The sequence below is a fragment of the Fukomys damarensis genome, unplaced genomic scaffold (assembly GCF_012274545.1).
Source record: "Fukomys damarensis isolate Sample0158 unplaced genomic scaffold, DMR_v1.0_HiC HiC_scaffold_39, whole genome shotgun sequence".
NCBI lineage: Eukaryota > Metazoa > Chordata > Mammalia > Rodentia > Bathyergidae > Fukomys > Fukomys damarensis.
In genome coordinates, this window is record NW_022900951.1 from 46,189,075 (window position 1) to 46,197,983 (window position 8,909).

The following is an 8,909-nucleotide window of genomic DNA, read 5'->3' on the forward strand; positions in this document are numbered from 1 at the left end:
TTTTTTTTTTTTTTTTTTTTTTTTGGTACCGGGGATTGAACTCGGGTCCTTGCGCTTGCAAGGCAGGCCACCGAACCACTGAGCTAAATCCTCGACCCTAGAATCTCAGCTTTTTACAGAAAAAAAAGTAAAATTATATATACAGACACTACATATTATAGAACACCTTCAGGACAAGCTGGGGAAGCACCCCAAAATCAAAAACACATTAAATATATCTAGAACAACACAATCACCCATAAGGATTAAAATGCTTGAAGCTCACTTTCAGTTTATTTTTTGAAGTTAAAATATTTGAATGAATTATGCTAAGAATAGCGCTTTATATTTTCTGAGCATCTACTACTCTAAGCATTTTTAGATAATGCATTCCATTTTGCAATGACCCTATAAAGTAGATATTGATTCCACTATTTTGGGGGAGGATGGGGTCTTGCTAAGTAGTTCAGGCTAGCCTTGAACTCACTATGTAGTCCAAGCTGGCCTCAAACTGGCAGCAATCTTCTTGCCGCAGCTGGGCTTAAAGGCATGTGCCACGTCTGGCTAATTCTACTCTTATGGATAAAGGTGAGAAAGCCAACACTAAGAAGTTAAGTAACTTGCCTACTGTCACACTTATAACTAAGTTAATATCTAAACCTCTGGCTATCGAACTCTATGCTCTGCTTGGTTTGCTAAGAGAGGCTGGGAAGAAGAATATGGGTGTTCACCCATAATAAAAACCTAGGCTAGGAATGTGAGGATGGCCTTAGAGGACAAGGCTGAATGCCAGGACCCACCTGGAGATTCAGTGCCAGATGCCGTGTCTTAGTCTGTTCTAGGTCACTCTGTGAGTACTTGAGCCGCATCTGCAGTCCATGGGCCTGAGACTGCACCTGACGCAGCTCTGCCTCTTTCCGTTTTGCCTTCACCTGCTCCTGAAGGGGACAAGAAAAGAAGAGCTCAGTGATAAGAAGATGACCATGCTGGCTCAAGAACCCTACTCCTAGGGACCAGCACTGCTTATGGCTTACTTTTAGTTCCTCTGTCAACCGCTCCTTTTTCTCTTTCAACTTGTCTACTGCTTTTTCATCCCAGCGCCGAGCTTTGGCCTTCAAGTCACTGGCCCCACCAGAGATGACTCCTGACTTCTGGAACAGGGTCCCATCCAATGCCACTGTCTATACACAGTAGGAAGAAGAGATAAATTGAACAGAGGAATCTCCAGTACTGAGCCTATCTAGCTCCAACCTGGGCAAGGGAATCCACACCTTGTGACGCTGATGGCCTCCAAAGGCAATGCGGCGGGCATCCTCCACGTTGTCACAGACAAGGGCATTGCCACAAGCATACTGCAGAGCTTTTTTAATGTGAGGTGGCTCATAGCGAATCACATCAATCACTAGCTTGGCCCCCTTCAGCTCCCGGAGTTTCTCATCTGTAGGTTTCACCTGTGAGGAGAAGCTCAGTAAGTACTAGAACATGAAAGGCTAAGAGGAAGGGCCATCAAAAGCCTCACCTCCAGGTAGTCAAGAGGCAAGAAGGTCTCAGGCTCCCCACGCTGCTCCTTGATATACTGAATACAATCCCGGCCTGTCTTCTCCGAGTCTACAATAATGGCATCCATGTTCTTGCCCAAAACCTTGGTCACAGCAATCTGATATTTCTTTTGTGTGGGCTGGCAGAGGTCAATGAGGCGGCCATACTGAATAAAGGAAGAAGGCAAAATGGAAACATGAGGCTTTTGGGAGCTGGCTCAGGAATCTCAATTACCAGCTTGGAAAAAAAAAAGGGCAAGCTAAAATCTGTATTAGGAGAAATGAATGCAACTATACTGCCTAGTGGTGAAATTAGCCCACTAATTCTGCACCTGTGTAATCCTACCCTTTATGAGTGGAAATGGACTGGGGGGCAGCATTTGCAAGACCACTATTGCTGCCTATAATCTAGACTAGCACAGTGGCTAATCCCAATTGTTTCTTCCAAAGATGGAAAAGTTTGGGTAACAGGAGGCTAAAGGAATGAATAAATGGGTCACATAATGTGAGAAAAGAGTATTACATTAACATTTTGAAAGAGGTTCAGAGCTAGAGATGACTGTTTCTTGGCTCAATTATGTCAGATATCCAAAAGGGTAAAACTATAGGTTTTCCAAGACTATCCCTGCTTTTGAGACCTGATAAGTCTGAATTGAAGCGTATAAGCCTGAGTAGCCTGACCCAGAGAGACATTTTAATATAATTGACTTGACTGAAGTAGTAGTTAATGGCTGAATGGGATTCTAATAACTTGCCAGTATATTTTTATTTATGATTGTCATATGTATGAAGACCAGGAGTGAACTTTGATATTGTGAAATAAACATTTAGACTTAATTCTCAGTTCCTGACATACAGCTCCAAAAACTGAGGTGACAACAATAAGTTGACTGATCACTAGCTACTCCTAAGTGGCCAAGCTTTAGGATGGGAGCTAGTCAATGAAAAAACCAAGGCAAGAGTAGAAGGCTGGGCCTTTCAGTGCCACCCTACTCTGCCCCCAACCTGTGCGGAGGAAAGAAGGGCTGAAGGTTGATTTGACCAACAATGGCAGTGCCTATATACTGAGGCCTCCATAAAAACCCAAAAGCTCTGTGTTTAGACTTCCAGATGAGATACCTGGAGGGTGATGTATTTGGAACAGGCATAGAAACTCCATGCCCCTTCTTCTATACCTCACATTATATTATCAGTCCCATCTGGTATTCATCTGTATCCTTTGTAACATCCTTTATAATAAATGGGTAAACCTAGGTGATTCCCCAAGTTCTCTGAGCCACTCTAGCAAATTAATCAAACCCAAGGAGGAGATCATGGGAAACCAATTTATCACAGTCGGCCAGAACCATAAGTTACAACCTGGGGCTTCCAACTGGCATGTGAAGTAGGGTAGTCTTATAGGACTGATCCCTTAACCTGTGGTAGCTAATGCTAGCTACCTCCAGGTAGACAGTGCCAGAATTGAAATGAGTTACGGAACAGTCAGCTGGTGTTTGCTAGCGAATCACCTGTTACATGCTTGTTAAGCAAAGTGCTATATTGGTTATATGAAAAAAAGCACCGTGGTTTCTTCCTACCTTGCCGAGGAACACAACTTTCATACTATGGAAGAAGAGCCTATTCTGGCTCCCAAGCAAGGAATTCAGGTAGTCATGTGTGAATCCAAAATGATCTGTGCACATCTCACTTTTACCATTTCACAGACTACTGCCACCCTAGTACTATGCCAGATACCTTATATACATTTATCTCAAATTCTCACAAGCACTCAGCAAAATAAATACCCTATCAGTTCTATTCCTCCATCCCCCTAAACCAAATATGGTTTCCTAAGAATTATCAGATGCAGAGACTGACACTAATTCATACTTATCTTCCCAGCAGTGCTTAGAGTGACCAGGAAATATGTTTGGGACTAAATTAAGTCCAACCCAAGGACAGGATAATATAGCGATAATATTCAGGGAACTTGAGAACTCAGAACTTGGAGAAAGAAGCCAGGAGATCTAACAAAGCCCAGGGTTATCACTAAAAGCTAATAGGGTTGTTGGTACCTTCCAAGGGAGCTCATATAGAAAACTGCACAGAGCTACTTTCTGGGAAAGTAAATTCCAGCCTCATGGCCCCTCTCCCACTTTCAAGGGCTTCCCTGCTTCCGCCCCAATGGAAGCAAGACAAACCCTTCAAGGTAATAATAACGTGGTAAAAAGAATATAAATTTAAGAGCCAGGATAAATTGTGTTTGAATTACAGTTCCTCCATTCAAGCTGTGCTTCTTTGGGTAAGTCATTTAACCTCTCTGAGCTTTGGTTTCCTCATCTATAAAAAGTAGGATGGATAACACTACAAAGGTGCCATGAAAATCATATAATAGTGAGTTTAAGGAATCGCTTATGAAAAGTCCAGCCTCCAGTCTTACCACAGAGCCAGGGTAAAGACGCTTGATGCTTTCCATTATCTCTGCCTTTCGCTGCTGGCGGCTGCTCTCCTGGCGGTCAATGCGGGCATCCCCCAACTGCTCCATCACCTGGTTCAGCTCCTTATTGATCTCATCAATCCGCCGCTTGGCCATCTCCACTTCCTCTGTCAGCTCTCCCTCCAGCTTTTTTTGCTCCTCTAGGGACTGCCTACAAAGGGACAAAGCACAGAGCTACCTTAGGGGTAATATGCTATGAGATAATACTGTATTCCTGATTAAGAGACTCTGGCAGTCCTGCTTGAAGAGGGGCAGAACAAGTGAGGAAGAACAGGAATGCAAAGAAGGGGAAAGGTTGCAGTCACATACTTGCTAGTGGAAATGTATTCCTCCAGCTTCTCAATCCGCTTCTGATTCTCTTCAATCTCCCGAAGCTTTTGCTTGATCTTGGCCTGGGTAACAAATATATTCCATAACCAGGGGCTGATCCAGTTAACTCTAAGATCATGAGACCCTGGCTTACACTCCCTTATGGTCCTCCAAGGGCTCAAAAGTCCAGGACAAACTGTCACTAATGCAGGAAGCCTCCTAAAGAGCAGACACATAGATAGTATCTAGTTTGATCTGCTAACTGACAGGGGCCTCCCAGGGCTCCAGATCATAAGTATTGTACGCAGCCTGGGCCTCCTCACTACTCAGAGGCTCAAACCAAGGTAAAATATAATGTCACAAGCCTTTCTGAATCTTTTCTCATCTGTAAAATCTAAGTAATTTCCACTTCACAGAATACATATTAAGTACTAAATAAAAGACAGCTATTAATGCCACCAACATATTAAGTATGTAAAAGCAGAACGTGCAAGATCTTGTAGGATCTTAAGAAATATAACTTTACATCATCATCGATATTAAAAAGGCAGTAAGTGAAATATAGTTGGTAAGAACATGACCTTTAGAGCTAAGTTCATATCCTATTTCTGCTGCTGAATAATTGTATGGCCTTAGGCAAATCACTTCACCTCTTTGCTATAGTTTCCTTATTTGGAAAGTAAGGATAATAGTAGCCATACCATAAAGGTAGTCATAAATGAAGAATTAAATAAGTGAATGTATGTAAAGCATAGTGCCTAGCACAGTTAAGTCCTCAATAGACAAACATTATTTCCTTTTCTAAGAAACATCATCCTTCATTTTTTTTTTTTGGTGCTAGGGATTGAAACAGGGCCTTACACATGCAGAATTCACATTTTTTCACTGAGCTACACCCAGACCTACTCTCAACTCTTGCTCACCTCTGTCTCTACTTTCTTCCGCTCTTCCAGATCCAGACGGTCCTGATCAGCTTTCTGGTCTCGATTGAACTTCTCTAGCTCCTGAGCCAAAGTGGCTGCTCTCTTGCTGGCTTCTTCTTTTAATCGATGGTATTTCTTCACCTGTGTAAGGGATAGGGAAGGAAGACAGGGATGACTAAGTCAGCCCATGTTAGCCCTGTGATCTTCTTCCCAAAGCAACTCCTTCCAAGGGTTACCTGATTCTCCTCCAGGGTCAAGTCTCTGCCCTGACTCTGACTCTCCTCTTCCATTCGTTCCTCGAACTCCTGCCGGGCCTTCTCTACTGACAGCATTTCCTTCTCCAGTTCATCCATGTCACCTTTACGTTTCTTGTAGTGTTTCTGAGCATTCTGCAGGGACTTCTTGGCTGCTTCCAATTTCTTAATTTTGTGGGATGTATTCTCCTTGGCTTTGATGTACTGAGGCCGCTTCTGATTCAGCTCTGAGTCCTTCTCCCTTTTGCCAGAGGGGAAGAGGACAACAGTTAGCACTGTGGAAAAAAAGGAGGGGTCCCACTCATTTTACCCAAAGAAAGCAGGGCCCGAGTGCCACAGTCTGAAAAAGACAATGGGTCTGATGCCCCCATAGAGACTCAAAAAAGGAGCAATCCAATTACTCCCTGGAAACTATAGCTTCAGCCTGGCATTCCAGCCAGTAGGTAAGGCAAGCTATCACCCCTGCTAGACCAGGTTCCTCATGGACTCCCAAAAATAACCTGTGTTTATTAAGTTGTCCCTCATCTCCTCTAACCATTTCAAATTTCTATCCTTTAAAAAAAAATTTTTCTATCCTTTCAGGATCTAATTTCAGTTTTTCACTGCTAGACAGCCTCCAGTGACTGGACCTCCCATAGGCTCCTCTCACTTGTCAAGGACACTTCTTCAAGTTCTCCTTGCTCTGAGTACCTGCCTACCCGGAACATGAGTATTTAAATATTCTACTTGTCACAAATCCAAGGCATTTATACTGGTGCTGGCCAAATTAAGGAGAAGATAGAGAAACGAATACAGGCACTGGTATCTAGGCTCAGAGGAGCCCCAGGGAACAGCACAGCCTCTTGGTTTCCCACAAGTACAGACCTATGGATTGAAGAGACTATGGGGTGGGGCACAGCTGTTTTATTTTACCATGCTCTTCAAGTTACTGTGATAAATACTGAAGTTCGAGAAGCATTACTGTAGGACTAAAAATCCAGACACCTAAACCTGTCATTCAGGAAACACTGTCATTTGGTTTGATCCAGGTCTGATTCTTACTTGATCTCCTTCTCAATCTGCTGCTGCTCCCGCATCATTTTGCCCAGCTCCTTCTTTTTCTCCTTTAGCTCATCCTCAACCTTGTCCATACGCTTCTTGTCCTTCTCAATCTCCTTGTTCTTTGAGGCTAGCTCCTTGTTGAGTTTCTCAATTTCCACTTCATTGTGGTAAAGCTTAAAGAGCTGCAGCTGTACCTGAGCTCGCACCACCTCATCCTTCAGGCGCTGGTAGCGGTCTGCCTGTAAAAATGGGAATGGCGACAGTGGTAAAGCACTCATTTGTTCCACCCTGGCCCCTCAGAGCCAAGAGACAGCCTAGCCACCTACCTCTTCTTTCTCCTGTTTAGCCTCCTTGCGTTCAGCTGCTATGTTTTTCTTACGATGGTAATTAAATTGTGTGTCCTCTTCAGCCTTTACCATTTCCTTCTTTCGCTTATCATATTCCTGGGCCAGCTCCCCAGAGCGACTGATCTCTTCAAACAGAGCTGTCCTCTCTTTGGGGTTCTTCATGGCAATAGATTCCACAGCACCCTAATAAAGATCAAAACACTCTCCCTAGCAAAGCTCAGTTCCCCCTGCCCACTCTCACTGATTATTTAGAAGATGTTTGCTGACTCCCTTCCTCCCGACTGGTGCCACATTTTACATGGGGTTTAGAGGAGCAGAGGGAACTGAAGAGACAAACACAAAGATAACGGTGTGTTATATGCGGTGACAGAAGGAACACAGAAAAAAGAATAAATGAAGCGTGGGGGGAAGGTGGGAGACTGGTAAGGATGTCTACCTGGGAAACTTCCAAAAGTGCTATGAGCTTGGAAGATGGAGAAAAACTAGCCAAGAAAATAAAAAAGGTGAGGATATAGTGCTTGCTTAGCATTTGGGAGGTCCTCAGTTTGATCCCCAGAACTGGAAGAGGCCAGAACTGGAGAAGGGGTAGGGAAGGGAAAGGAAAGGAGGAAGAAAAAAGAGAGAAAATGTTATCCCATGTAAAAGAAAATTAAAATGTAAATACTTTGTCAAAGATAACAGGTGAATTTAGAAAACTGCAAATGGTTTAATTAGGTTGGAATGTAACATGAGGAGAATATTGGTAGATAAGGCTAGAAAGATGGGCAAGAACCAAATGACAATGTTTCCTCAATGACAGGTTTAGGTGTCTGGATTTTTAATCCTACAGTAATGCTTCTCGAACTTCAGTATTTATCACAGTAACTTGAAGAGCATGGTAAAATAAAACAGCTGTGCCCCACCCCATAGTCTCTTCAGTCCATAGGTCTAGAATGGGGCCTGAGAATGTGCATTTGTAACAGTCCCAGGTGGTGTAGATATTGCCATTCTGGGGACTATAATTTAAGAACCATTGTGAAACAAGGAATCGCTGAAATGCTTTAAAGAAAGGAGAGGGCTGGGGATTTAGCTCAGTGTTTCTGTTGTCTGGCTTGAAAGCGAAAGGTCCCAAGTTCAATCCCCAGTACCAAAAAAAAAAAGAAAAAAGAAAGAAGGGAGAGAAAGATTTGGGTTCTTACAGATGAAGCTGGAGGATGAACGACAAGGGGCCAGACTGAAAGAAACCCACTGAGGAAGGCGCTACATTAGTTTAGGGGAGAGATGATGAAGCCTGAGGTGGAACAGGCCCAGGGTAGATGAGACAAAGGCTAACAAAAAGTAGATAGTCAATCACTGTTTAAAATGCACACCTGAAAAAGAGAAAAAAAATGCACACCTGGAAGACGAGGAAGTTACGAGCTTTGATGAGAATGCCCAACTTCTCTAATTCCTCACTGTACTCATGTAGCTGGACCACTTTGTTGTTGATCTTGTACTCAGAGGAACCTCCTGTTAGAAAATGCATGAGTTGGTGAAGATCAGGCCTTCCTCCTATCCCAGTAATGAGTCTAACTACTTCTTAGGACCCAGGGAAAGCTTTTCCAACCAGCCTTACCCACCTACAATGACACGGGCAAAGGTGCGGTCTTCAGCACCCTCCTCAGAATAGACCATGCTCACAAAGGCCCGGTTAGCAGCTGGCTTGCCCACAGGTGCACCGTGGATTAGGTCTCGCAGTGTCTTTACCCGCAGGTTGCTGGTTTTTTCACCTAGCACAAAGCTGATAGCATCCATGAGATTTGACTTACCTAAGGGAGGAGGGAACAAAGGAGAGGAGTGAAAATCATGAAGAAAGGAAAGGGAGAAGGAAAGAAATAAAGGAGACAATGAGAGGAATAGACATCTCTCTACTTGGTGCATAGGCCAATAGGAGAGAATACTCTGCTGCTCTCATAAAATTTGGGCCCAAGCAAAGCTCTGGGTGAAAGACTAGAAAAAACAGTCTCATTGATGTTATTACTTTTAGTATCCAGAAACTAGCACTACCTAAGGAAAGAGTGATA

General features: G+C 43.5%; 1 protein-coding gene across 2 annotated transcripts in view; it reads right to left on the minus strand.

Moving 5' to 3' along the window:
- Positions 1-8,909, minus strand: part of Smc1a (structural maintenance of chromosomes 1A) — a 45,952-nt gene that overhangs the window by 32,159 nt on the left and 4,884 nt on the right. Inside the window, exons 2-13 of one of the 2 annotated variants that reach the window (XM_010629741.3) lie at positions 8,466-8,654; positions 8,243-8,355; positions 6,847-7,050; positions 6,521-6,759; positions 5,462-5,720; positions 5,226-5,366; positions 4,303-4,385; positions 3,937-4,144; positions 1,499-1,684; positions 1,251-1,430; positions 1,014-1,160; positions 780-917 (exon numbers count right to left, since the gene is read on the minus strand). In XM_010629741.3, coding sequence (XP_010628043.1) covers positions 780-917; positions 1,014-1,160; positions 1,251-1,430; positions 1,499-1,684; positions 3,937-4,144; positions 4,303-4,385; positions 5,226-5,366; positions 5,462-5,720; positions 6,521-6,759; positions 6,847-7,050; positions 8,243-8,355; positions 8,466-8,654 — 2,087 coding nt within the window. The remainder of the gene's footprint in view (positions 1-779; positions 918-1,013; positions 1,161-1,250; positions 1,431-1,498; positions 1,685-3,936; positions 4,145-4,302; positions 4,386-5,225; positions 5,367-5,461; positions 5,721-6,520; positions 6,760-6,846; positions 7,051-8,242; positions 8,356-8,465; positions 8,655-8,909) is intronic. The other variant, XM_010629742.3, reaches the window with a different exon arrangement.